The 27956-nt window shown below is 55.8% G+C and overlaps 2 protein-coding genes and 3 long non-coding RNA genes across 12 annotated transcripts in view; all 5 read left to right on the top strand.

The window, feature by feature from the left end:
- Positions 1 to 27956, top strand: part of LOC120227102 (SLAM family member 8-like) — a 102053-nt gene that overhangs the window by 68703 nt on the left and 5394 nt on the right. The window contains exons 5-7 of one of the 8 annotated variants that reach the window (XM_039225262.1): positions 9818 to 9941; positions 10130 to 10221; positions 10436 to 10626. In XM_039225262.1, coding sequence (XP_039081193.1) covers positions 9818 to 9941; positions 10130 to 10221; positions 10436 to 10528 — 309 coding nt within the window. In that variant the 3' untranslated portion in view covers positions 10529 to 10626. Of the gene's footprint in view, positions 1 to 9817; positions 9942 to 10129; positions 10222 to 10435; positions 10627 to 27956 lie in introns of those variants that run through there. The other 7 variants (XM_039225267.1, XM_039225272.1, XM_039225269.1 and 4 more) reach the window with 7 other exon arrangements.
- On the top strand, positions 265 to 9825 carry LOC120227103 (SLAM family member 8-like). Its single transcript, XM_039225274.1, has 4 exons — positions 265 to 398; positions 7268 to 7660; positions 9196 to 9492; positions 9792 to 9825. Coding segments are annotated over exons 1-4 (789 nt in total). The 5' UTR covers positions 265 to 301; the 3' UTR covers positions 9794 to 9825.
- Positions 16601 to 17095, top strand: LOC120227108. Its single transcript, XR_005527179.1, has 2 exons — positions 16601 to 16675; positions 16907 to 17095. It is a non-coding gene; the product is annotated as an uncharacterized LOC120227108 (long non-coding RNA).
- LOC120227104 overlaps positions 23969 to 27956 on the top strand; it is an 8748-nt gene continuing 4760 nt past the window's right edge. Inside the window, exons 1-3 of the long non-coding RNA XR_005527175.1 lie at positions 23969 to 23982; positions 24989 to 25067; positions 27190 to 27486. This is a non-coding gene — a long non-coding RNA (uncharacterized LOC120227104). The remainder of the gene's footprint in view (positions 23983 to 24988; positions 25068 to 27189; positions 27487 to 27956) is intronic.
- Positions 24464 to 24863, top strand: LOC120227107. Its single transcript, XR_005527178.1, has 2 exons — positions 24464 to 24545; positions 24675 to 24863. It is a non-coding gene; the product is annotated as an uncharacterized LOC120227107 (long non-coding RNA).

The raw sequence follows: 27956 nt of genomic DNA, 5'->3' as shown, positions 1-27956 counted from the left end.
CGGCTGGGGAGCTGAGATCACCAGGCCCGTGGTGCCCACAGGAAGGGGCCCCTCCCACCCAGCAGCTCAGCCAAGGGGTGTTCATACACTCATTTACTATAATCTCCTGAGTCCCAGTGCAGGGGGAGGTAAGAGGAAGCATCTGAATGGCTTTATCTAGAGCAGTCAGCTGGTCCTAGACAGTTAGCTCCGCCCCTCAGTTGGGAAGAGCTAAGAGTGTTTGTGAGTGAACCTTTCCTCTTGTTTTGCCTTTTCCTTCTGGATTTCTGGAGGTTTTCTCTGCAGCCATTAGGCCCAGAGCATGCCTGGCAGGAGGCAGCCTGTGATGGGAACGTGTCCAGAGGCCCTCCACCTGTGCCGGGCCCCCTGGCTCCTGGGATTCACCAGCCTCCTCCTCAGTGAGTGGCCCGGGTCCCTGGGTGGGAGGCTTCTGTGGGGGGCAGGGAGGGGGGGCTCCCATGGGTCTGATGTCTGTGGGGAAAGACATGAAACACCACCTCTATCGTAGGGCATGAGAGAGGCTTTGTCTCTGAGCTGAGGAGGCCTTGCACAGGGGGCCGCACAACCTCTGCTGCTATGTGGGGACAATGGGGAGGCCTAGAGGCCCTGTCAGGGTGGGGGGACCCTCCTATAGCCCCTGGGGCAAGAGGAGGGCCCAGACACACCGAACTCTTTCTGACCCAGGAAGGGCTGGAGGCCCCAGAATATGAGGGCGTCTGCGCCCACTTGCTGGAAGGATGTGGACGGAACAGAGGGTGCTGACAGGCCCCAGGAGGGTGTGAACAGGGTGACAGGAAGGGAAGCAGCAGGTTCCCACAAGAGACTGTCCTAATGAAATCCAGACATTCCCGTTATTACTTCCTTTGAGACTCTCTGCTTTTGTGTAACAGATTAAATAAAAACAAAGGAGAACACTGAGGCCTCCAGAGCTAGAATTCTCTGGAATCCTGGGAAAGCTTTTATTTCCTGTAATGTTTGGCTTGGGTGCCCAGGCCTTGCTGGAGTCAGGGGTTGTAGGAAGTTCCTGAACCTTGGGCATCTGTAAACAGGATGTTTCCCATTAGAAAATGAGCTCTGTGGGGCGCCTGGGTGGCTCAGTCAGGTAAGTATCCATCCTAACATTATTTTTGGCTCAGGGGATGATCCCTTGGTTAATGAGTTTGAGCCAGGAGTCAGACTCTGTGCTGAGCCAGCTTGGAATTCTCTCTCCTTGTCTCTGTATCACTACCCCACTCATGCTCTCTCTCTCTCTCTAAAAATAAAGAAACATTCAAAAATTTATCAAAAAGTAAAGAAAATGAGCTTTGTAAGATTGACATCCCTCTTAACTGATTAATTTTGTCAACAACAAAATGTAGTCTTTCTCTTTCTTTCAATTAAAAAAATTTAAATATTAACTTATTTTTGAGAGAGAGAGTGAGTTGTGGAGGGGCAGAGAGAAAGGGAGACACAGAATCTGAAATAGGCCACAGCCTCCGACCTGTCAGCAAAGAGCCCAATGTGGGGCTCGAACTCATGAACTGTGAGATCATGACCTGAGGTGAAGCCGGACGCTCACCTAACTGAGCCACCAAAGTGCCCCCAAATTTTATCTTCTTTCAATACATCCTGACTCTCTACATCACAACCATCTGTGCCCCTGGCCATCTGTCCTTCTGTCTTTCTGTCCATCTGTCTTTCCTCTCTGGGATTAGCACCGTCTGCTGATCTGAGAGCTCTCACCTTCCTCCCACCTCGAGGTGCGTCCAGCCCTTGAGTCGACACTCACCATCCAGCCTGGGGACAGACCCTCCCCTGCAGCCTGAGGGCTGAGCCTCCTGCCTCCCTGCTTCCCTCCCTCCCAGCAGGTGCCCCAGGTCCCTGCCCTGCCAAAGCCCAACAGGCACTTGGGTCCCTTTCCCAGGAGAATAGCTGGGTCGGGAGAGCCCAGAGCTGCTGGGACCCACTGAGCAGACAGCAGGTGTGCAGGGAGAGCCCCTGTGCAGGGCAGGAGAGGGAAGGGCGGGGGGGGGCAGGGCAGGGGAGGGCTGCAGGCAGCTCCCTGCAGGGGAAGCACTGAGCTAGAGGAGAGGGAAGCCAGCTGTAAGTACAGCAACCCGCTGAAGAGAAATGGGGAAATGCCCACACCATATGGAGCCTACAGTATCAGTTTTTCTCAGCCCAAGCATGGGATAACTGGGAGCCTGCCCCCTTGTCTCAAGGAGCCTGCCCAGCTGCATAAGTGTGTCCAGTCACCTGCTGAGGTGGACATGAGAGAGACCATGGAACCCAGCTGCTGTGAACGCAGCCATAGCCCAACTGGACTCTGGCACCCACAGCCGCCTGTGGGGTCACAGCACTGGTGTCTGTCTCCGGGGAGCCCATTCCTGATCCCAGGAGGAGACCCCAAGAGGGCAGCTGGTGGGGGAGCAGGGCTCCATCCTGAGATATGGGAAGTTTGGTGTGGACCCCAGGGGTGCTTGGTCAGGAGAAGCATCGTAGTCGTGAGAGCAGCTCACACGTATGGGAACGCGCTCGCCTTCTGAAATCCCAGCCACCATTGTCCCAGGGGAGCGCTGTCATTATCTCCACGTCACAGATGGAAGGAGAAGGCAGGGAGGGTACATGGCTGCTCAAGGCCACGGGCTCAGGAGAATGGAGGACGTGGACCCTGCCTCCCGGACCCTCCAGCCCTGGTTCCTGACCGCCCTGCCTCATTAGACCTCCTGCTCCGAGAGCCAAGCACAGTCCCTTTGAGTCAGGTTCACACACGAACACTGAGACCAAAAACCTTCCTGAAGGAAACCAGACAGAATGGAGAACAGACTTTTGATGTGGGGAAGATCTTTTTCTGCAAGATATAAAACCAATAAGCCTTTAAAAAAGCTGTTACATCTAACTTCCTGAGGATAGTAGCAGGGCCTAAAGTCCATAGAGTTGATGTGCGAATTGGCAGTTACATTATTTGTGTCAGAAAACAGGCTAATTTCAGGAGGCCTCACAATCCTGGATTTCAAGCTGTATTACAAAGCTGTAATCATCAGGACAGTATGGTACTGGCACAAAAACAAACACCCCGTCAATGAATCACAACAGAGAACCTAGAAATGGACCCAAAAATGTATGCCAAGTCATCTTTGACAAAGCAGGAAAGAATATCCAATGGAATAAAGACAGTCTTTTCAGCAAGTGGTGGTGGAAAAACTGGACAGTGACATGCAGAAAAATGAACCTCGACCACTTTCTAACACCACACACAAAAATAAACTCAAAATGGATGAAAGACCTAAATGTAAGACAGGAAGCCATCACAATCCTTGAGGAGAAAGCAGACAAGAACCTCTTTGACCTTGGACACAGCAACTTCTTATTTGACACGTCTCTGGAGGCAAGGGACACAAGAGTAAACATGAACCACTGGGACCTCATCAAAGTAAAACGCTTCTGCACAGCGAAGGAAACAATCAGCAAAACTAAAAGGCAACCGATGGAATGGGAGAACACATTTGCAAACGAAATATCAGATAAAGGGCTAATATCCAAAATCTATAAAGAACTTAACAAACTCAACACCCAAAAAACAAATAATCCAGTGAAGAAATGGGCAAAAGACATGAATAGACACTTCTCCAAAGAGGACATCCAGATAGCCAACAGACAGATGAAACGATGCTCAATGTCACTCATCATCAGGGAAATACAAATCAAAACCACAATGAGATACCACCTCATACCTGTCAGGATGGCTAACATTAACTAAGCAGGCAACAACAGATGTTAGCAAGGATGCAGAGAAAGAGTATCTCTTGTGCACTGCTGGTGGGAATGCAAACTGGTGCAGCCACTCTGGAAAACAGTATGGTGGTTCCGCAAAAAATTAAAAATAGAACTGCCCTATGACCCAGCAAGTGTGCTACTAGGTATTTATCCAAAGGATACAGGTATGATGTTTTGAAGGGGCACATGCACTCCAATGTTTATAGCAGCACTATTGACAATAGCCAAAGTATGTGAAGAGCCCAAAATCCATCAACGGATTAATGGATCAAGAAGATGTTGTACATATACACAAGGGAGTATTACTTGGCAATCAAAAAGAATGAAATCTTGCCATTCGCAACTATATGGATGGATCCAGGAGGATATTATGTTAAGGAAAATTAGTTAGAGACAGGCAAATATCATGACTTCACTCATATGAGGACTTTAAGACACAGAACAGATGAACATAAGGGAAGGGAAGCAAAATAACATAAAAACAGGGAGGCGGACTAAAACATAACAGACTCTTAAATATAGAGAACAAACAGAGGGTTCCTGGAGGGATTATGGGAGGGGGGATTGGGTTAAATGGGCTAAAAGAGTAGGGGGCAGTAAGGAATCTACTCCTGAAATCATTGGCGTACTGTACGCTAACTAACTTGGATGTAAATTTTAAAAAATCAACTAAATAGATAATAAAAAGAAAAGAGACTAATTTTCCTACAACAGATGTGGCTCCTATGAACTAAGGGGAACACAACAAGCAAAGGACACAAGCAGATAGCTCACGGCTGACCGAAAAGGAGATCAGAGCAGTGATGGTACAGGATGGTCAGGTTCATGACAGGAGAGACGCCCATTAACATGTAATGTGATGTAAGGTTCCCTCCTCCGTTGTGTGTCAGGGAAGCCCCAGCCTTGTTGGCAGAGGTGTGGCTACGGTCACCCTCAGGAGGGCACTGGGCCAGGTCCGTCCCACGTGCATGTGCCTGCCTTGGTCTATTGCACGCAGCCAATGGTTATTCCCGGTGAACACAGCCATGTGTGACGTATGTGCACCTGTGTGTGACGGATATACACCAGCATGGGGCGTATATGACCCTGTGAGACCTGTGTCCCCAACTGTGCGGTATACATACCGTGTGTGACAGGTACACGGATCCTGACGTGTACGCGTCCACACGTCACATGTCTACACCCGTGTGTGCAGAGACTCCAGTCGTGGCTGCTCAGTGCCAAGGTGTTTGCAGGGACAAGAGCCACAGCCAAGCTCCCATCACACATGGAGACAACGTGAGCCCCGCGTGGGACCGTGTGCAGCTGGGAAGTGAGGCGCGTCCATGTGTGCAGACGCAGTGTGGACCCCTGCCCGAGTCGTGCAGGGAAAGGCAGGCACGGCGTGTTTGGCGCGTGTTCGGGCACAGGAGACACAGGAGGGTCCTGGAGGGACACGCACGATGGAACAGCCATGTCTGTGGAGGGGAGTGCGCAGTGGGTCCGAGGTCCGGGCCAGACTGCGTGTCGATCCCCATCGCCTCCTGTGTGTGCGTGTACGGTCTGCTCACCATCCACCAATGTGAGAGCTGCGAGTGTGGCCGAAACGCAGCCTCTCGTCCTTCGAGTGGGGATAATCCTCCGCAGGCTGCTGGCCTTGAGGGCCATCCTGGGGACCCTTCCCTCTCGGACTGTGACGGAGCAGCTGACCCGTAGGGACTGGAATCGTGTCATGGGGGACGGGGACGTGCCGTCTCAGGCCGGGCGGCATCAGGGGTGCAGCCGCCGGGGAGAAGTGCAGGGCAGGAGGTCCTAGGAACAGGGACGGAAGGGACCACGGACGGAGATGGCTGGTGCTTCTTCTGCTGTGTCGTGTTTACACCCCAGGAGCCCCCTGCACTCACACTCTCGTGTCCCCTGCTTCACAAGTGGGGCCTCAGGTGAGACAGTTTGGGAAATCGCCAAGGCCACTCAGCCAGTAAAGGGCGGCTCTGGAACTTGAACGTGGGTCTGTTTCATCGCAGAGCTCATGACTCATTGATCTGCTGTCCATGACGCCAGGCCTGGGTCCCAGGAGCCCTCATGGGGTCCACAGGTGCTGGGTCCTGACCCTGGGCTCCTGGATTGGAATCCTGGGACTCTGGGAACAAGATCCTATAGACCCGGCAGCTGAAACCACATCAAGTTGTTGTCTCACAGTCCCGGGGACTTAGAGTTCAAACTCAAGTTTCTGGCCAGTGTCTGATGGGAGGGATGCAGAGCGGTGCTGAAGGGACCCGGGGCATTCGTGTCCTGACTTGCTTAGAGGGACCTGGGGGCCGTGTCCCCTGCCGTCTCCGTGCACCTGGTCTTTGCCGTGTCGGGGGGGGTCCTGCACCCAGGGCACGTGTCTGCCCCGACCTCGTCCTGCACTGGGGGTCAGAGGACGGTGACCTCTGGAGGGAAGGGACGGAGGAGGGGCCGGCAGGGGGCTGAGGGCTGAGTCCCTGTCACTCTCCTGGCCGGCCCGGGGCAGGGACGTGTGACCACCTTCCCACTGATGCAGGTGCTGAGGGCTTGTGGCCTGAGGGCTAAGGGTGCTGGGCCCGGGGTGGGAGCCCCCGTCCCATGAGGGAGACCAGAGGGACTGGGGTGAAGGCCTGTCATGCAGCCTCACCGAGTCAGGAAGACCTTCCCAGGAGGGGCCGGGACCCACCTCCATCAGTGCCCACCCTGTCACTTGCTGCTGCATCCCCTGCTGTCCCCTGGTCCTTGAAACTTGCAGTGTGGGCTTCCAGCCTGTGCAGGTCAGGACCTGGGGTGTCTACTCTGGAGGCTGAGTCTCGGGGCTTCTCAGACTGAAATCCAAGTCTGTGTGGGGCTGAGGGAGCTCAAGGCCAATGGGGAGGGTGTGGTTCCCCTCACCCCTGCACTTGGGGAGGGGGAGCAGATCCTGGGGCTGGATCAGGCCTCCCTCCTCACAGGAGGTGGCACAAGGTTGCTCTCGTCCCTGCCACCTGGGCGTCCCCACAGCGCGGCCCCAACATGGCTGCAGGCTCGTCCCAGCAGTGAGAGACAGGTGTGATTTAGACAGAAGTCACACTCCTGGGAGACCTGCTGTCACTGAGTGATGCCCATCACTGTAGCTGAACTCCGCTCCGCAGAGCAAGTCACAGGGCGCTGCCCCCGCTGCAGGGCCAGGTTTCTAAGGCTTGTGGTTGTGGGGCCTCTGCAGCCACCGAGAAAGCTCCTCCTACACTTGTGCACTTGGCATTGACCCAAATGTGCTCAGTGAATTTCATCCGTGATGTCATCATATCCAGACTCTCAGTGTCAGAGGTGAGGACAGTGTGGTTGAGCAGTTCAGGACCGTGTTCAAGGGGACGCCCCACCAGGACCAGGACTGATTCCAGCCTCGCCCCAGGTTCGCGCTCTGTCCCGCCCCCCGGAGTCCAGGGATCCACCGGGTGGAGTTCATTACCACGATGGGGTCTATGGTTTTCTCCTCGTTCTTTATGAAACACACTCACACTTTGTGTTTCCAATGCCCTAGGCGCCTTCAGCACTGCGGTCAGGAGCTCTGGGGCCCGTGGATCTGGAGTGGAGGATTCCAGAAACCTAGTTTCCCTGATGGGGACTCAAGGTGGTTCTGTGGTGTTTCATGTTACCAGACGTCCAGAAGTACCTCCTGAAGCCAAGCTGGAGATGATTTCTTGGGCCGTTAAAAATGAGTCAAACTACATATTCCTCCTGCACGTCTTTCCTGGGGTGGATGTTCCAGAATGGGTCAACCCCCAGGACAAGTTCAAGGAGAGGCTCCGTGTGCTCAACACAACGACCCTGAGGATTGACAAGCTGACCCTCGAGGACAGTGGGTGGTACCGGGCTCGATGCTCCTTCAGCACAGGGATAGAAAATGCCCAGTATTTCCACCTCAGTGTCTACGGTACGTGGTGGCCCCTCCCCCAGGACAGGCTTACCCCCTGCTTTGGTCCCTGGGAGTGTCCGTGGGCCCCTTGCAGGATCCCTTCCAGACCCCAGACTTCAGGCTCTGCTTCTCCCCTGAAATCAGAAGCAGCGTGTTCAGCACGAGTGGAGGCGGGGCTGAGACTCCCAGCAGGGGTGGATCCCTCGGTGCTTCAGGACAGAAAAGGGACATGTGGGGAGGTGGGGTTTTACCGGAACCCTTACTGTGCTCACGGGACACGTGTCCTTAACTGGTGTGGTGGTGGCTGTTGCTGCTGTCACAGATGGACCCACAGGTGTCTTAGCGCAGCCTCAACCGCGTGTGCACCTGTGTGTGGGTCAGGGTCAGACCCGGGGCCACCGCGATGAGGGTCAGGTGTCCGCAGGGCTGTGCTCCTTTCTGGAGGCTCCAGGGGAGGATCCATGTCTTTCTTGTCTCACCTTGGGGTGGTGGCCGCGTCCTTGCCCGGTGACACCTTCCTCAAGCTGCAAAGCTGGTCATCTTGGGCTGAGTCCTTCTGGTTCTGCATCCGTCCCTCCTTTTCCCTCCTCTATCCGTGTTGAGGACCCTGTGATCCACTGATCCTGTCTGAGGATCCAGACCATCCCTAGTTCAGGGGAAGCTGGTTTGCGACATCAGTTCCCCTTCGCCATGGATTCTAGGACACCTGCAGGTCGGTGGGTAACAGGTGTTCATCTTTGGGGACACTCGTCTCCCGGCACGATCAAGAAACCATGTAGCATCTCCCACTCCGTCCCTTCCCCTTCTCAGCACCAGCCCGAGGCCACCCTCACTCCCAGACTCCCCGGTCCCGCTCTGAACCTCCAGGGACACAGGAGACGTTCACAGGGCGGCCCTTCCTCAGACACGCAGTCAGCACCTCTGTCTCTGTCTCTGACCCCCTGTGGAGGGAGACATCCTGCTCTGGGGAGAGTGGCTCCTGCAGCCTCAGGTCTGTGAGGTCCCCAGAGGGCCTGTCAGTCTGTCTCTTGTCTCCATTGTGGACGGCAAATCCTAACCAGGCTCTGGCTGGCCATTCCTCCAGCCCCACTGCGTCCCCACTGTGGCCTCTCATGCTGGGAGCCTGGGACGTTCTCTGGGCACCAGAGCTGCCAGGTGGCCTTTGCACCTCAGGTGGTGTGGTCCCGACATCCATGGGAGCAGAAGGGAGCAGGGAACAAAACAGGACAGATCATTCAGTTCCAGGCTCCTTGTTTTCCGGAGGACACCTCACTGTCTTAGAATCAATGGACTCTGGTAGGAGGGGTGTATATGTAATTTTTCCTGGGAGATTTTTAGACGTGCTCAGTCTAGTGGAATCACATGCGGCTTCACTCAGTGGCTCCTTTCTTATCGTCACTTGTTGTATATTTGGGGCAAGTCAGTCTGTCTGTAAAATGGACTCACCATCCTCTGGGGAGGAACCAGGGCATCAGTGAGATTCTGCATGAGGAAGCAGGAGTGTGATGCTCTCCACTCACGGGACACCCTGTCCTTTGTCCCTCCTGCCCCAGAGCCCGTGCCCCGTCCCCAGGTCCTGGCCAAGATCCTGTCCCTCACACGAGACTGGTGCAACGTCACCCTGGAGTGCCACACCCCGGGAGCCACAGGGGCCTTGAACGTGTCCTGGGAGAGTAAGGGCCTCCCCAGTGAGCTGGAGAAGAGGGGGGCCCCAGGACCAGCCCCCAATCCCTGGACCCTGGCTCTGAACCTGCCCCTGAACCAGCCCAGCCCCAGCACCATCTGTGTGGTCAGCAACCCTGTGGATCAGAAAATTGCCACCCGGGACCTCTGGGAAGTGTGTGTCCATTGTGAGTGTTCCTGCCTGAGGGGAGGGGACTCCTGGGGCTCAGGTCCCCCTGGTGATGGTTCCTGGTTCTGTCCCCCATGTCTATGTCACCACCTTCCCCCACTGACGAGCTCCTCCAGCGCGGGGACCCTGTCCTGGTCCTCTCAGCACCCGGCCCCCAGCAGGGCTCAGAACTGGTTGGTGAAAGCACCTGCCACGTCCCCCCTCTCCAGCTGAGACCCGCCCCTTCAGACGCCTCCATGTGCTTGGCAATGGGCGTTTGACATTGTCCCTCGTTTATCCTTCTTCACCGTCCCTGAGAGGGAGAAACACGTCCACACAGACAGGCCGGTGCTGCTCACGTGGGAGCCATCCTGGGGGCTCTTGTGGTCGTGATGCTGGTCCTCGGGCTGGGCTGTACCTGGTGTTCTCACGTGGGGAGAGGAAGAGCTTGGAGACTGGGAGAGGCAGGTGCACGTCTCCTTCCCCTGCCCACACCCCTCCCTCCCCCACTGACCCTCAGCTCCCTCCCCTGCATTTTGCTGCTCAGAGAATGCACCCCAGGAGGCTGGTGGGTGTGGGCATCACCGTGGGGGTCATGGTGGGGGGAGGGCAAGGTTCCCAAGGCTCAGATTCAGCTCCAGGTGTGTGGGGCTCAGGTGCAGGGTCGCAGGAGAAACACAGGGACCATGATGCTGGCGTCCACTATGCAGAGCTGAGCAGGCCGATGCCCCAGGACGGCAGGGACAAGGTGAGACCTGGGTTCTCCCCCATCCCTGTGATCCTGGGTGTGAGTTGGTCAAACCCACTCATCTGCAGTTTCTGGCTTCTTCTGTTTCCATTTGAGACATGCAGTATTAACACGGGTCCAAGCAGGACTGGACGTGTTGGGGGAGGTCATGTGAGCAGCATGGCATCTGTGTGGGTCCCTCTGTGGCCTCCCTGTTCCTTTGTCTGCATTCCAGGGATGGAGTGAAGCACATTTACAACAGGAGACCCATCTCCGTCCTGTCTACACTGAGGTCCGCACACCAGGCCAGGTCAGGATGGTGAATTAATCGGAAGAAGCAGGGAATCCAGCTTCTGGTGACACCTCTGTTGTGTGTGTGAAGCCTGCAGCCCTGGTCCTGCCCCTCCCCCTCTGACTGCTCCGAGCAGGGATGGATTTAGCCGACATTGGTGTATTTATTTGTATGCAAACATCTTGAGCACAAGTTCACCAGAAGACACAGATCTGGAGAATCAAAAGGGGACCTTAGTATTTAAATGGGTCCAAACCTGTGTTCCAATCCCACTCAGCCTCATCTCCTTGGCCTCCCTATACGGACCCCAGGCTCCCCACCTGTATGACAGCAATCTGCCTGTCAGAGCCGTCAGCCTCTGGCTTAAAGTCATTATGATTCACAACAGTCAGCACATCCAGTTTAAAATCTTTCAGCAGTCACTATGTGCATTTTCTCTCTGTCTCTGTCTCAAAACTTAATAAGTAACACTCAAAAATAAAAATAGAAGATACTGTCTAAGATCTACTCTGGTTTTGTAATTTCAATTTTAATTTAAAGAAGTGTGTTGTTTACTGTGACTTGGCTCCGCCCTCAGCAGGTTCCCCACCCGCCCCTCCCGCTCCGTCTATACTGGCCCATCCTCTGCTGGTCAGCGCCCAGCCCTCCTCTCTCCCCAGGGGACTCCAGCTAAGCCCTGGTGGGAGCCTGGCTGTGCTGAGGCCACGTCTCCAGTCCTGACCCGACACCCTCCCACGGCTCCTGATGGACATCTGCCCTTGGAACCCTGTGAGGACCTGCAGGAAATGGAATTCGTGCCTCCCAGGGGCCCCCCTGCCCCTCCCCAGCTCCTCCCTCAGCTCTGATCATATTTCCACCTGGATCAGGTCCCACCATCCACTCGCTTCAGCCAAACACCTGGAGGCTCCTTTGCTTCTTCATTCGCTCTGTTCTGGCGTCCACACCATGGGCAGCCGTTGTGTCTGAAATCTTCTCTCTCTCTGCACGACGTCCTCACTGAACCCCACATCCTACTCCCATGCACGGCCCCAACCTCCTTCCTGTCTGCAAACCTGCAGGTGCTGAACCTGGACCAGTCCCTGGTACTGCCTTGTCCCCAGGGCCTACTTGTGGGGCTGGCCTGTGGGTGTTCCCTTCCCAGCATCGTGGAGCCTGAGAGGCTGATGTATCAGCAGCCTCCGGGAAGGGGATGGATGTAGTTGAAGAGGAAAGCCTGAGGCCTTGGGGACAACCCACCCCCAGTTATGGAATTTCTGGTCCTGGGACATTGGATGATCTGGACATGCAGCACGTTCAGGCTCATCACTGCCCTATACATGGTCTCAGGTCAGCCAGTAAGTATGAGCAAACTGTCACTCTGAGCCTATTTCCCTGGTTATCTGGGGACTCCCACTGACCTCTACTCTTCAGGTCTGGGGCCTTAGGCCGCAGAGGCCAAGCACACCCAGTGGGGTGAGGGCAGGAGAGAGATGGAGCCCCTGAGGGTCATGGGTGGGAGAGACTCAGGCTGAGCCCCTCCTGCAGCACCCTGTCCTGACTGTCCCTGTGGTCAGCTGTCCAGCAGGGAGGTGCAGGGTGTCTGGGTCTCTCTGCCCTCCCAGCAGGTGTATGTGCTTGGTGGGTTCAGCCTGGACCTACAGTGCTGGTAAGGGGTGTGTGTAGAAACAGCCTCCCTCTCCTCCCTGCACCCCCAGTGTGTCCACAGAGCAGTGGGGGAGGGTCAGGCTTCACCAGGGCTCATCCAGATGCACCAGGAATTGGGGCAGGAGAGGAGGGTCCCTGGCAGCTGGTCCTTTCCTCTGGTGCCTCAGTTTCCCCTCCCTGGGGTTGCTGCAGTTGGAGGGGGACACACCCTGTGAGTGGGGGCGGGGCCATGGCATCAGTGTCTCTGGCAGGTTAAGTGAGGCTTCTCACCCCCACTCCTCCCTGCTCTCTGCTCTGCCCTCACCCCTACCCCCTGCCTAGTTCCTTGTCTCCCAATGAGCCCCTGGGGACCTGCAGCAGCAAACACCAGAGGGACAGGCAAGGGCCCAGCAGACAAGCCTACTGTGCACCCTGCTCCTGCCCAGGCCACCCTGGGTCCACCCTTCCTCATCACCCCTCTCTGCACCCCACAGTCCCTGAAAATAGGTTGGGTGCCCCTAGGGCTCTTCCCAGGGCCCAACCAGAGATAGACACTGAGACCCTGGGAGCCAGGCTGGGAAGGGTCCTGTGCACAAGGTGGGCACTGTTAGGGCGCTGGGCCAGGGGCTTCCCTGAGTCTCAGCTTCAACAGGCTCAGGGCCTGCAGGAGAACCTATGCGCACATCGTCCCTGGTGGAAGATGCTGCAGCGGCGGCCGTGCGCAGTCAGGTGTCCCAGCCCCGCCCTCAGGGCCCCAGGGAACTGGTCCCTCAGGGACACTGCAGGGCGGACAGCACAGCCCTCCCTCCGGCCCAGGCCAGGGCAGCTCTGCTCAGAGTCAGGTCTGAGAAAGGAGTTCAGGAGCCCAGTTCTATCCCGGAGCCCGGGGCGTGCCTCCCACCTGTCCCCTGGTGTCTCACCTGCCCAGCAGGTGGTGGGTCACCGGGCAGCTCTGAGGCCCTTCTGGCCCCGGGATCCTGGGTCTCTAGGTCAGATGGAGCTGATCTGGCTCCCTGACACCTCTCTGATCTCAGTCTCCTCCCTGTCTTCTCTGGGCTCACATAGGCTCTGGGCACCTGACCTCTGGCTCCTGGAACACGACAAGCCACGTCCCCCCTGAGGCCATGACACTCCCATCACCTCCCCCAGGCAGGCAGTTCCCAGATGTCCAGGGTCACTCCTCACCTTCTTGAGTCTGTTCTCAGAGGTGTCCTTGGTGATGCCTGTCCTGACCTCCTGGTGTGACCCTGAAGCCACACTCCCAGGTCCTGAACCTCCCCACCTGCTCTTTTCTCCAGAGCCCCGCTCCCCTTCTGCATTGTGGGCACCACACAGGGCCTGTCTCCTCCTGAGACAGTGAGGGGGCCGAGCCTGTGCTGGGAGCTTCCTGTACCTGCCTGTCACCTGGCCCAGGGGATGGCACACAGCAGGCGCTCATGAGCAGGTCATGGAAGGAAGGAGTCCACCGTCCGGGAGGGTCTGGGTTGGGGGCCCACAGTCCCCCCTCAACAGCTCACATCAGTGCATCCATGGGGTCCCACTGCTGGGACCAGATAGGGCTCAACAGAAGGGAGCAGCTTGTACATGAGCTGCCCTGTGGGGGGGGGCTGGTAGGGAGAACACGGCCCCCCAGGCCGCTGTCACTCACCGTGTCCACTAAGGGGCACCCAATTTACCTGCATCGGGATTCTCAGTGCGACCCAGGGGGGTGGGTTCTGAGAGACCCTCCTCCACATCGGGGGTGGGGCCCGCAGGTCAGAGGAATGTGGGAAATGTGGGGACAGATCCCTCCTGAGATACTCACACTCCCTACTCCCGCGGGATCATGGGTAATGCTTTAATCTGGATTTCACAGCGTGTGTGATCAGGAAATTCTCATTCCTGTCTCCAGGAGCAGAGGTCCCATGAACCTCCTGCGAAATTAGCGTCTGATCGTCAGCTGCTCTGGGAAACGGCCTCTTACAGGACAAAGCTTAGCACTGAGCTGGGCCCCCAGGCCTGTGCGTCCCTTCCAGTCTCTCCGCCTTGCTTCTCCTTCCCGTGTATTCTCTGTGAGCCCCTGGGCTTTTCAACCACGCCCACCCCTGGAGCCAACCTCCGAAGTCAGCCCTCACCCCCTCCCCTCACCCCTGCCTGTGTGCTGCCTCCCCTCCCACCCCACCCCATCCCGTCTCTCTACTTATCCACCTGGGTGAGGTGTGTCTCTGCTCCCCACCCCCTGTGAACCTGCTGCTGCCTTGAGGGGGGGCCCTGGGGCCCGGGGGGCACCGGAGCTGCGGCTGGGGAGCAGGACGATCGGCCTCTAATGGAAGCACGTGCACATCTCGCGTCCGCAGCCTGGGGAGGGACACCGGCTCCTTCATGCTCTGGAACAAGACGGCCCGCTGCCCCTCCGGTTCCCCCAGGGCCCCCCGAATCCTTCGTATTTTCTTCCTCATAGATAATATATCCACAGAGTGTAGAGGACTCACCACCCCAAATATGACGGGATTTTCAGGATTCATATTCAGGGATAAGTGTAGAAATTCAGAAAAAGGTCAAACAAGAGGGTCAGAAACCTGCTACACATGTTTAAGTCACTGGTGTTCTAGAAACAGAAGAAGAGTGAGTAGCAAGAAGTGTAAAGAGTAGGGGTGCCCGTGTGGCTCATGCTGTTAACTGTCAGGCTCACGGTTTCAGGTTAGGTCATGATCTCACGATTCGTGTGTTCAAGACTTTAATCGGGCTCTGTGTGCTGACAGCGCAGAGCCTGCCTGTGATTCTGTCTCTCCCTGTCTCTCTGCCCCTCCCCCCCATGCTCTTTCTCAAATAAATAAATAAACGAACATAAAAAACATTAAAGGAAAGAAGTGTAAATAGTTAAGAGCATGTTTCTCATCACTCACGTCTGTAATATTCCCAAGGGGAACCACAGAACTACTGGGAACGGTTTGTGTTCTAAAGTTGTCCACAGTGTTCTCTGTTCACCACCTTCCCACTTGTGAGAATAACACCGAGAGGGCACAGTGTAAACCTAGAGGTGAAAGAATTAGAGAAACACCAACGTGAGCAGCAGGGTCAGGACGGGCCGCCCCGGCCCCCAGGAGTCCCCGGGTGTCCTCAGGAATCCCAGAGTCCCGGCCCCGGGCTGAAGCCCCTGCCCGTCTCTGTCCGGCGTGACCACCTCCGCAGGCAGCACAACGGGGCGGCTGACGCGGCCCGGGTGGGGGTCACACAGGGCGTCACAGAGCCTGTGGTCTGTCGTCCGTGGCTCCCCCCACGCGGCGGCCCCGGCCCTGCTCCCCGCGTGTCCCGGTGCAGGTGCTGCGCGTCTGTAGAGCAGGTGTGAGGAGCAGACCCGCGGAGCCGCAGGGGCTCCTGGAGAAGGTGGGGGGCCCCCTGCGCAGGGCCCTGCGGGGGGAGGGGACCCTCCGTGCCTGCTCCCCGCCCCCCTTCCCCATGGTGAGGGCGGGGCTCCACTGGGAGGCGGGATCTCCCCCCTGCCTGCTCCCTCTGCAGATCTGACCTGCCTCCCAGCCCCTCCTCCCACCGGAGATCGGCCCCAGCCTGGAGCCACATTAGTTTCCGTGTCTCGGGCTCCCTCCCTTCCTGGTGTCCCTGTGCACCCGCCTGCCCCCCATCAGGTCACACTGTCCCCCTCCCTGGAGCCACCTTCCTGTTGAACGAAAACGCTGAGGCCCTCTCACTGAGGCTCCCACAGGCTTCCTTGAGCGGATTTCTGCTTCTACCTCCCGCCAGCCTGGGCGCTGCTCTAGGACAAGGACTTAGCTTCCTGTCGCTGCTCCCCTGTGCTGCACACAGTAGGCGCTCATGACCTGTGTGTGCAGCTGAGCTGATGGTGGAGGGCTTCTGGGCAGGAAGTCTCCAGCGGCAGTTCTGTCCTCGGCCGCCAGGTGGCGGTGGTGCCTGTGCTCAGGGCTGGGAGGGAGGATGCTCAGGGAGGCTTGGGGGCCTCAGGTGGGGCTGAGGGGGGCGGGGCCGCAGAACTTCTCCCTTTGACCCCAGACCCACCACAGGGCAGAAGGGGGAGATTAGCGCCAGCGACACTGGGAGGGGTGTCAGGTCCCAGGGGCGGCAGTGTAGACGTAAATGTGCAGCCAGGACTCAGGGATCAGGAGCCAAACCTGGAAGGTAGGAGCCCTGGAGAGCGGTGGGGGGTGAGGTCCTGGTGTAGAAGGGTTGTGGGCTGGGGACGAGGGCGGGGATCGGAGGTCCAGGACTGTTACTGGGGCTGGGGGAAGGTTACCAGGGGCTGGGGGCTGGGTGGGTTACCTGGGAAAGGGGGATCCCTTGAGGATCCTGAGTCTGAGACTCAAGGTCCTGATCCAGGTTTCTGGGGTGAAACAGCCTGGAGGCGAGAGTGGGGTTCCTGCCTCACTCCTTGAGACTGATGCTGAGAAGTGACATCTCCTGGGAAGGAGATGGGACACAATGGTCCCCTTAAGTGGCAGGTCATTGGGGGTAATAACTGATCCTGAGAGAAGGTTTTGCTCCCTGGAAGGAGCCTGCCTTGAAGGACTGAGGACAGACGCCCCAGTCAACAGCACAATCTACTCCCTGGTGAGGCCTCTGTTGCCTTTCTATCCCTGCCTGCTCCCCTCTCTGAGCCAGGTTTCTCTCCGGAGTGCAGTCATCCCTGTCAGTCAGGTGGAGAGGCTCTGAGTTGCAGGATGGGTGGTCTAGTGACACTGTAGAGCTCTTTCTGCCTGCCCACCCCTCTCCCCACCAGGAGTACCCCCATCCCACCTGGTGTCCCCTTAGTTCACCCCCATCCCACCTGGTCTCTCCCAGGAGCACCTCCATCTCACCTGGACCCCCTGGAGCACAGCTGCAGTCCCTGACCACCTTCCTCCTCCTGCTGAAGGACCCTGGGCAAGTCACCTGCCTCTGTTCACGTAACATTTCTCCTGAGCCCAGATAGGATGCTAACAGACTGATCTCTTCAACCTGTTCATGGGGTGAATGAAAAAAACACATGAATCGGTGCCTAGCATTGTGGGCTCAACAAAGAGTAACTATATTATTTTTTTCAAGTTTATTTCTTCATTTTGAGGGGGAGAAAGAGTCAGAGAGAGAGAGAGAGAGAGAGAGCAGGTGAGGGACAGAGAGAGGAAGAGACAGAATCCCAGGCAGGCTCAGTGCTGTAATCCCAGAACCCAATGCAGGTTTAGAACCCATGAACCCGTGATATCGTGAACTAATCTGAGATCAGGAGTCCAATGCCCACCTGACTGATCCACCAGGTGCCTCCAATAGATCCTATATTAAAGAGGAAGTCTAGGGGCACCTGGCTGGCTGAGCAGTGGTGGATGCCACTTTTGATCTGGGGGGGACGTGGTGTCTACCTCAGCCATGAGGGGTGTGAGCCTACTTATAACATGTAGTCTGAAGTTTGTTGACTGAAATTTTATGTGGTTAGTTTAAAATGTTTATTTATTTATTTTGAGAGACAGGGAGAGTGAGCATGTCCATAGGTGGGTGCAACTAGGGGCAGAGAGAGAGGGAGAGAGAATTCCAAACAGGCTCCATGCTTTCAGTGATCAGAGCCCAATGCTAGGCTGGATCTCAGGAACTGAGAGATCATGTCTTGTGTGGGTATCAAGAGCCTGATACTTAACCGACTGAGGCACCAAGGTGTCCCTGCTGCCACAAATGGTCAAAAATGAATGACACAGAGGAAATAAATCATTCCATGTCTCGCTGGAAGACAGCTCCTGATGACAAATATCACGTTATACACATACGGTTTAAAACTGGAGCAAATGTGCCCAGAAAAAGAGTCTCCCTTCCACATTTGAATCCTCAGCCCTGCTTCTCAAGGGAACCCATCCATTTTCTCACAATTCATTGTAGCTACTGTGTTTCTCAAAGCTACTTTGTATCGATAATCTTGATACATCAATGTTTCATGTGCCACTAAGTAACATCAATTCTAAGATGTATCCTAACCTCGGAAATGTGCAACAAGCAACAAACACCTGCCCACATGCTCTTGACAAGAAGGCACTACTCTCCCATGAGCCTCTGGGGCAGCCTCTGGAGTACAGCCTCCTTTCTACTCCTGCCTCAGACTCTCTTTCCAGGTCTCACTTCCTGCCTCCTCCCCCACCCCGATCCACTGTGTCCCGTGGCCCTTCAACACCTTCCCATCTACCTGACCTGCCCCTGGGCTAAGCTCTATGGAAAGTCCTCACGTGTCCCTCACATTGTCCAGACTCTTCTGTTGACCACTCCCTAGGTAATGGTGTCAGTCCCCTGAGGTGTGTCCTGTCCCCTGTATCCTTCACACACACAGGAATATGACACCTGAGGGATGCTTCTGTCTCCTAACCTGTTACTCACCTGAGGCCATTCCCGTAGAATTGGAGGTGGGAACTCAAAGGAGTCACAACACATTGCTGACAGGCACTGCCTGGGGCAGTGGTCAAGGTCAACATCAACAGTGACACGTGGTTCTCTTCCCAGCACAAGTGTCAGGTACCCAGGAAGAGGCTCCTGAAGACGTGTGCCATAGACTGTTTTCATCTCAGAGTGTCTTGGTCTAGTTCTGGAATGTGGGATATTGTAGGGCTGCATGGGGTGTACCGATCAGCAATTTCTACATGATCTTGGGTATTTGCAGTTGAAACACACCTTCCAGTGGGAAGTGGGATGAGGAGGGGCACCTGGGCATCTTGTCAGCATGTAGAACTGGGGCCTCTACAGTCCCTGAGGTGGGGTCTCAGAAGTTGTCAGGATTTCCCCCGTCTGCACAGGCTGCTAGCACTTTCTAAGTCAGGAGGGCCTAGCCCCTTCCTCAGGCTTGAGTCTGCCAGACAGCCACCTGGAGGAGAGGCCAGAAAGCTGTGGATCATCCTTGACAACCCCTGGTAACAACGCTTCAAGGATCCCCTGAAAGACCTGCCTTCCTTCCAGATACTGACAACTAGAGGCACAGCTGGGGACGGACTCTTGGGGACCCAGGTGCAAAGACAGGGGCTGACCTATAGGTGGGGGGTGTCTTGGGAACCACGTGAAACAGTGCGAGGTGTTCTTTAAAGCAAAAAAGGCCAAAATGGCCCTGTGCCACCTGTTTGTCTAGTGTGAACGATCCCTCATCATGACTGAGATGGACTTGGCCCAGAAGGACTTGCCAAAGTTTCTCTTGACTGTGGGCTCAGTTGGCCCGAGGCCTCCTCCCTGCCTGTCAGCCACTCTGTGTTCTGTGAGTTCAGACAAAGGTAAAAGACATGTTTCTACCATTATAGTATCACCCAGGGTATTTTCACTGCCCTAAAATCCTGCGTTTCCCGTGCTCATGACTCCTCCCCCAACCCTGGGAAAATGGTGATGTTTTTACTATTTCCACAACTTTGCCTTTTGGGGCGCCTGGGTGGTTCTGTGAGATAAGTGTCTGACTCTTGATTTTTGCTCAGGTCATGATCACACAGGTCACGGGTTCAAGCCCTGCATTGGATTCTGTGCTGGCAGCCCTGAGACTGCTTGGCATTCTCTCTCTCTCTCTCTCTCTCTCTCTCAACCTCTCTGTCTCTCCCTCTGCCTCTCCACTGGGTGCTCTCTTTCTCAAAAGATGTAAATAAACATAACAAATTACTTTGCCTTTTCCAGAATATCACGTAATTGCAATGATGTGTACTCTTCACATTGCCGTCTTTCATGTGGTAACATGCATGTAAGTTCCCTGGGAGTCTTTTTGTGATTTGACAGCTTGTTTCTATTTACAGCTGGTGATGTTCCTTTGTCTGGTTTGACCATTTTATTTATTCATCGAGTGCAGGATCACTTGGTTCTTTCAAGTCTTGGCAATTATGAAGGAAGTTGTTAAATACAACTAGATGTAGGTTTTAGTGTGAACTAGGTCTTCAACTTCTTTGGAAATTATCCAGGAGGGAGGTTGCTGGATTGTATGGTAGGAACATGTTGAGGTTTTTAAGAAACCACCAGGCCATGTTCCAAAGTGGCGATGCCGTGTTGCGTCCCTGCTGCAGGAGTGAGAGTTCCTGGGGCGGCGCCTCCTCCCCAGCACTGGGGGGTGCGGTGCTCAGACTGCGGTCATCCTAACAGCTGCAGGGGTGTCTCATTGCCTCCGTTTCCATGTCCCTGAGGACATGTGATGTGGGGCATCTTTCCTGTGCTTCTCTCCCATCTCTGTATCCTCTTTGGTGAGATGTGTGTTAGCGCCTTGGGCCTCTTTCTTGATTGGGTTGTTGGTTTCCTTATTGTTAAATTTTCAGAATTCTTTATATATGTTAGCTAACACTTCCTTATCAGATATGCCTTTTGCAGATGTTTTTCTCCCAGTCTGTGGTTTGTCTTTGCCTTCCTGTGATTGTCTTTGCAGAACAGAAGTGTTTCATTTTCACTGAATTCCTGCTTATCTCATCTTTTGTCCATGAATTCAGCCATTCGTGTCTTTCGGAAACATATTTGCGAGTCCCAAGAACATCTAGATTTCTCCTATGTTGTCCTGTAGGAGTTTCCCAAATCTTCATTTATGTGGAGGTCACTGATCCGCATATTTATTTTCTGTGAAGGTTGTGAGCTCTGTGTCTGGGTTCTTCTTCTTCTTCTTCTTCTTCTTCTTCTTCTTCTTCTTCTTCTTCTTCTTCTTCTTCTTCTCCTCCTCCTCCTCCTCCTCCTCCCTGCACGTGATGTCTGTCTGATTGTTCCGGCATCATTTGTTGAAGAGACTGTCTTCTGTCTATGGTACTGCCTTTGTTCCTTGTCAAAAATCAGTTCACCATCTATATGTGGGTCTATTTCTGGGCTCTCTTCTGTTGCAGGATCTATTTGGCTCTTGGCTCATCTCTCCCCAAATCTGTACTGTCTTGATGATTGTAACTTTATAGGAGGTCTTGAGGGAGAGGCGGATGTGGGCCGTCCACCTTCACTCTTCAGCAACATGGTGTGGGCTCCTCTGAGTCATTTTCTTTCCATGCAAACTGTAGAATCACGTGATCAATATCTACACCATTACCTGCTGGGATGTAGATTGTTTTTGAGCTAATGGACTGATCATGTTGGGAAGAATGAATATCTAGATAATAATGAGCCTTCTTATCCATGAATATGGTCTATCTCTGCATGTATTTAGAGTTCTCTGATTTTGCTTATGAGAGTCTTGTAGTTTTCCTCATAATGATCTTTGAATATTTTGTTCAATTTAGGCCTAAACAGTTCACTTTTTGGTTGTCAGAATAAACGGTACTGTGTTTTCAGTTTCAAATCCACTTCTTCATTGCTGGTGTGAAAGTGAGTAATTGAGTGTCATGTAGGAACCTTGTTCCCTGCAACTGTGCTATCAGTCTTCATCAGATGAAGAGTACTTCTGCTTCTTGTTGTGTCTATTCTCTGGATTTTTTACATAGAAAACCATGTCACATGTGTACAAGTTGGTTTTATTTCATCCTCCACAGTCAGTATACCTCTTTTTGAATTTTCTTAAGGTGGGGGAGAAGCAAGCCCCACCCTGAGCAGGGTTGGAGGTGTGTGACCCAGGAAGTGCATGGGAGGAGGGAGGCTGTGGTCAGCAAGGCCTCTGTGGACCTCAGAGCCCACAGAGCTGCAACCGCTGGCCTGTTTCCTCTGCTTGGGGGTGTGAGAAAGGAGAGAGGTTTCCCTGGATCCAGTTGGCCTCCCTCCCCCTCCAGTGTTGCTTCTCAAGATCAGGAGGGACTTAGATTTGGAAATATCTGTGGCCTAAGAGCCTGAGATGTGGGCCTGGTTCTCCACATCCTGGCTTCAGGACCATGGGCTCATCAAGTTCCCTAAATGGGCCCTGACTTTCCTCATCCATGAAATGGCCTCTCACAGGGACTGTGCCTGTGAACCACAGAAACCTCGACACACTGTGGTCAGTGACATTAACTCTCTTGCTGCCCAGGACACAGGAGGAGATGGAGATCTGTATCTGGAGGGTGAAAATGTCCCTGGTGTGGTGCCAGCATGGAGTGTGCGGTGGCTGCCCCTCCCATGTCCCTGATCTGCAGCTGCTGGGGGCTCCGTCCCAGACCCTGGGCCTCAACCCCCCGCCTGGGGTTCCTGAGTGAACACTCCTCCCCAGCGAGTGCTCCCCAGGGGTGTAGGGATGGAGACAGGGGTATGGCCGACCTGCTCCCCATCATGCTGGAGTGACCAGTGGTGAGCTGCCCAGATGTGGACTCTATCCAGGAGTTTCTACCCACGAGGCTCAGGGACTGAGCGGTCTGAAGGACCATCCATGTTATGGGACGGGAGCCGGTGAAGAAGGCAGTGATGGTGCTCTCCTGTCTGAGGTGGGAGAGCAGGTCAGGGTCCCAGACTGGATGTGGTGACTTGCTGGAGGCCACACTGTTGAATTACAGAGAAAAGCAGAAGGGAAATTTGACTTGTTAAATGATTTAAAAACAGAGGACAGGCCCAAAGCATGAGGGGAGGGGGGCCCAAGTCCTTGGTACAGTGGTTAGTGTGACTCTGCCCCTGGCCATCAGCTGTCCCTGGGGAGCAGGGCTGCAGGGCTGAGTGTGAGGCCAGGGACACAGGGAAGGGGGCTCGCTGGGTGCCGGCTGAGGAGCTGAGGTCACCAGGCTGGTGGGGCCTTCAGGACGGGTCCCCTCCCACCCTGGGTCTCATTGCGGTGGTTGGGGGGTTGTTCATACATTCATCTGTCATCATTCTCTGAGTCCCAGTGCAGGGGTGGAGGTAAGAGGAAGCATCTGAATGTCTTTCCCTAGACCAGCCAGCTTGTTCTCAACAGTTAGCTCTGCCCCTGGGGTGGGAGGAACTAAGAGCGGCTTTGGGTGAAGCTTTCCCCCTCTCTTGCCTCTGCCTTCTGGATGTTTCTTCCCCTGCTGAGTAAGCCCAGAGCAAGCCTGGAGGGAGGCAGCCTGTGATGGGAACCCATCCAGAGGCCCTGCGCCTGTGCTGGGCCCCCTGGCTCCTGGGATTCACCAGCCTCCTCCTCAGTGAGTGGCCCTGGTCCCTGGGTGGGAGGCCGCTGTGCGGGGCAGGGAGGGGGGCTCCTGTGGATCTGATGTCTGTGGGGAGGACCTGACACCACCTCTGTTGGAGGGCATGTGTGGGGCCTGCGGTTTCCAGCTCAGGGCAGAGGGCAAAGAGGACAATGAGCGTTTGGCTGTGGTGAAGCCTCACTTGGGTCCCAGGAGCCCTCACAGGGTCACACGTGCTGGTCACAGCCCCTGGGCTGCTGCATCGGATTCCTGGGGCTGTGGGAACAGGATCTCATACACCTGATGACTTGAACCACATCAAGCTGTTGTCTCACAGTCCCGGGGGCTGAGATCCAAAATCAAGTTTCTGGACAGTGTCTGATGGGAGGGATGGAGAGCCGTGTCGTGGGGACCCGGGGCATTCGTGTCCTGACTTGCTTAGAGGGACCTGGGGGCCGTGTCCCCTGCCGTCTCCATGCACCTGGTCTGTGCCGTGTCGGGGGGGGGTCCTGCACCCAGGGCACGTGTCTGCCCCGACCTCGTCCTGCACTGGGGGTCAGAGGATGGTGACCTCTGGAGGGAAGGGACGGAGGAGGGGCCGGCAGGGGGCTGAGGACTGAGTCCCTGTCACTCTCCTGGCCGGCCTGGGGCAGGGACGGTGTGACCACCTTCCCCCTGATGCAGGAGCTGAGGGCCTGTGGCCTGAGGGCGAAGGGCTGCTGGGCCCATGGTGGGAGCCCCCGTCCCATGTGGGAGGTCAGAGGGACTGGGGTGAAGGCCTGTCATGCAGCCTTACGGACTCTGACTCAGGCCTGCTCAGAAGGGGACGAGACTCATCTCTGTCAGTGCCGTCACTGTCACCTGCTGCTGCTGTGTTCACTGCCATCCCCTGGAGTCCCTGAAACTCACCATGGGCTTCCAGACAGGTCAGGACCTGGGGTGGCTACCCTGGGGGCTGAGTCCCAGAGCCTCTGAGATGAAATCCATGTCTGTGTGGAGCTGAGGGAGCTCAAGGCCAACTGGGAGGGTGTGGTTCTCCTCACCCCTGCACTGGGGAAGGGGAGCAGTTCCTGGGGCTGGTCTGACGTCCAGAGACCTCCATCTTGGCCTCATGGGCATCCCCACAGCTCAGCCCCAACATGGCAGCATGCTCATCCCAACAGTGAGAGACAGGCTGTGATCAAGATGGAAGTCATACTCCTGTGAGACCTGCTGTCACTGTAGCTGAACTCTGCTCCTCAACCAAGTCAAAGGGCGCAGCCCCCACTGCAGGGCCAGGGTTCCCACTGTGTGTGGGTTTGGGGCCTCTGCAGCCACATAGGAAGCTACTCCTACACTTGTGCACTTGGCATTGACCCAAATGTGCTCAGTGCTTTTCTTCTGAGATGTCATCATGCTCAGCCTTTCAGCGTAAGGAGGTGTGGACACTCGGGTGGGCAGTTCAGGACCGTGTTCAAGGGGACGCCCCACCAGGACCAGGACTGATTCCAGCCTCGCCCCAGGTTCGCGCTCTGTCCCGCCCCCCGGAGTCCAGGGATCCACCGGGTGGAGTTCATTACCACGATGGGGTCTATGGTTTTCTCCTCTTTCTTAATGAAACACACTCACACTTTGTGTTTCCAATATCCTAGGCGCCTTCAGCACTGCGGTCAGGAGCTCTGGGGCCCATGGATCTGGAGTGGAGGATTCCAGAAACCGAGTTTCCCTGAAGGGAACTCAAGGAGGTTCTGTGGTGTTTCATGTGACCAGACGTCCAGAAGTACCTCCTGAAGCCAAGCTGGAGAAGATTTCTTGGGCCGTTAAAAACGAGTCAAACTACATAGTCCTCCTGCATGTGTCTCCTGGGGTGGATGTTCCAGAATGGGTCACCTCCAAGGACAAGTTCAAGGAGAGGCTTCATGTGCACCACACTACGACCCTGAGGATTGACAAGCTGACCCTCGAGGACAGTGGGTGGTATCGGGCTCGATGCTCCTTCAGCACAGGGATAGAAAATGCCCAGTATTTCCACCTCAGTGTCTACGGTACGTGGTGGCCCCTCCCCCAGGACAGGCTTACCCCCTGCTTTGGTCCCTGGGAGTGTCCATGGCCCCCTTGCAGGACCCCTTCCAGACCCCAGACTTCAGCCTCTGCTTCTCCCCTGAAATCAGAAGCAGCGTGTTCAGCACGAGTGGAGGCGGGGCTGAGACTCCCAGCAGAGGTGGATCCCTCGGTGCTTCAGGACAGAAAAGGGACATGTGGGGAGGTGGGGGTTTGTGGGAACCCTTACTGTGCTCACGGGACATGTGTCCTTAAGTGGTGTGGTGGCGGCTGTTGCTGCTGTCACAGATGGACCCACCAGGTGTTTTAGTGCGGCCCCAACCTCGTGTGCACCTGTGTGTGGGTCAGGGTCAGACCCGGGGCCACCACGATGAAGGTCAGGTGTCTGCAGGGCTGTGCTCCCTTCTGGAGGCTACAGGGAAGGATCCACATCTTTCCTGTCCAACCTTGTAGTGGTGGCCACGTTCCTTGACAGGTGGTTCCCTCCTCCACCTGCAAAGCCGGGTGTCGAGACCTAAATCCTTCTGGTCCTGCATCCCTCCCCCCTCCTGCCCTCCTCCATCCATGTGTGAGGACCCTGCGATCCCACCGCTCATGTCTGGTTATTCAGACCTTCCCTAGTTTAGGGTCAGCTGTTTCACGGCCTCAGTTCCCCCTCCACATGGACCCTAAAACACCTACAGGCTCTGACGGTTAGCACGTGGTCATCTTTGGGGACACTGATCACCAATCTCAAACACAACCCATGCGGGGTCCTCCCTGCCCTGTCCCTCCTCCTCTGCACCAGCCCGAAGCCACCCCCACTCCCAGACTCCCCACGTGCACTCTCAACATCCAGGGACGCAGGAGACGTTCACAGGGCGGCCCTTCCTCAGACGCGCAGTCAGCATCTCCCTCTGTCTCTGTCTCTGACCCCTCTGTGGGGGGAGACATCCTGCTCCAGGGAGAGCGGCTCCTGCAGCCTCAGGTCCCTGAGGTCCCCACACTGCCCGTCAGTTTGTCTCTTGTCTTCCACGTGGACGGCAAGTTTATGCACGTTCTAAATGAGCTCAGGGTGTCCATTCCTTGGGTCCCCACTGCGTTTCCCACAGTGGCCTCTCTGCTGGGGGCCGGGGACCGTTCTCGGGGCACCAGAGCTGCCAGGTGGAAGTTGTGCACCTCGGGCCGTGCGGTCCCGGCCACCATTCGAGCAGAGGAGGAGGGAGCCCAGGCATGAACAGGACAGATCCTTCCGTACCGTTCTCGGTCTTCAAAAATGTGTTTTTATTTTTAATGTTTATGTAGTTTTGAGAGACAGACAGACAGAAAGAGCATGAGCAGAGGAAGGGCAGAGAGGAGGAGACAGAATCTGAAGCAGGATCCAGGATGTGAGCAGTCAGCACAGAGCCCGACGTGGGGCTTGAGCTCACGACGTGCGAGATCATGACCCGAGCCAAAGTAAGATGCTTCATTGTGCCCATAAGACGCCCCTTGTCTTCTTTTTCTTTTAGGGGAAATCCCACTTTCTTAGAAGAATCGGGTTCTGGTAGGAGGAGTCTAGTATGTATCTTCTCCAGAGACATTTTGAGATGTGCTCAGTCTAGTGAAATCACCTGGGGCTTCACTCAGTATCTCCTGTCGTTAAAAGTTGTTTTTTAAAGTTTTATTTATTTCTGAGAGGGAGAGAGAGAAGGAGTGAGAGAGAGAGAGAAGGAGAGAGAGAGAGAGGCCCATGAACAGGGGAGGGTCAGAGAGAGAAGGAGAGAGAGAGAGAGAGAGAGAGGCCCATGAGCAGGGGAGGGTCAGAGAGAGAGGGAGATACAGAATCTGAGGCAGGCTCCAGGCTCTGAGCTATGAGCACAGACCCGAATTAGGGCTTGAACCCACGAACCATGAGGTCATGACCTGCGCTGCAGTCAGATGCATAACTGACTGAGCCCCCCAGGCACCCATATTCCTGTCCATATTGTCACTTGCTGTATATTTGAGTCAGTTCTGTGTCATCTGTAAAATGGACTCACCATCCTCCGGGGAGGAGCCAGGGCGTCAGTGAGATTCCGCACGAGGAAGCAGGAGTGTGATGCTCTCCACTCACGAACATCCTGTCCTTTGTCCCTCCTGCCCCAGAGCCCGTGCCCCGTCCCCAGGTCCTGGCTGAGATCCTGTCCCTCACACGAGACTGGTGCAACGTCACCCTGGAGTGCCACACCCCGGGAGCCACAGGGGCCATGAACGTGTCCTGGGAGAGCAAGGGCCTCCCCAGGGAGCTGGAGCAGAGAGGGGCCCCAGGACCGGCCCCCAACCCCTGGACCCTGGCTCTGAACCTGCCCCTGAGCCAGCCCAGCCCCAGGGTCACCTGTGTGGTCAGCATCCCGGTGGACCAGAAAAGTGCCACCCGGGACCTCGGGGAAGTGTGTGTCCACGGTGAGTGTTCCTGCCTGAGGGGAGGGGACTCCCGGGGCTCAGGTCCCCCTGGTGAGGGTTCCGGGTTCTGTCCCCCATGTTTATGTCACCACCTGCCCCCTGTACCCCATCCTGGAGGCTGGCAGGTGCATCCAACTTGCTTCTGCCTTTCAGTGTCTTATCCAGCTCCTCTGCACCCCTCACCCCTGCTGGTCCAGGCAGCCCCCCTGCATACCTCTCCCCTCCCCCATTCCTCAGTCCTTGTGTGTCCTGGGAGGTTTTCAGGAAAGCGAGTAGGGGTGAGTCAGTGGTCTGTGGCACCTGAGGGAGGCTCCCCAGCCGCTGCCTGCGGGGCTCAGGGCTCGGGGCTCCTGTGCCCGGTTCTGGTCTCAGGGACACACGTCCCCCCACGTGCTCGCCTGGGTTCCCGGATGTGTCCTGCTCTCCTCAGCCCCGGGTTCTGGTCATGCTGCTCCCTCTGCCGCCAGACC

Source organism: Hyaena hyaena, unplaced genomic scaffold, assembly GCF_003009895.1.
Source record: "Hyaena hyaena isolate Hyena2069 unplaced genomic scaffold, ASM300989v1 scaffold_2004, whole genome shotgun sequence".
Classification (NCBI taxonomy): Eukaryota; Metazoa; Chordata; class Mammalia; order Carnivora; family Hyaenidae; genus Hyaena; species Hyaena hyaena.
The sequence above is the reverse complement of the archived record's forward strand: the minus strand, read 5'-3'. Positions and strand labels throughout refer to the sequence as shown.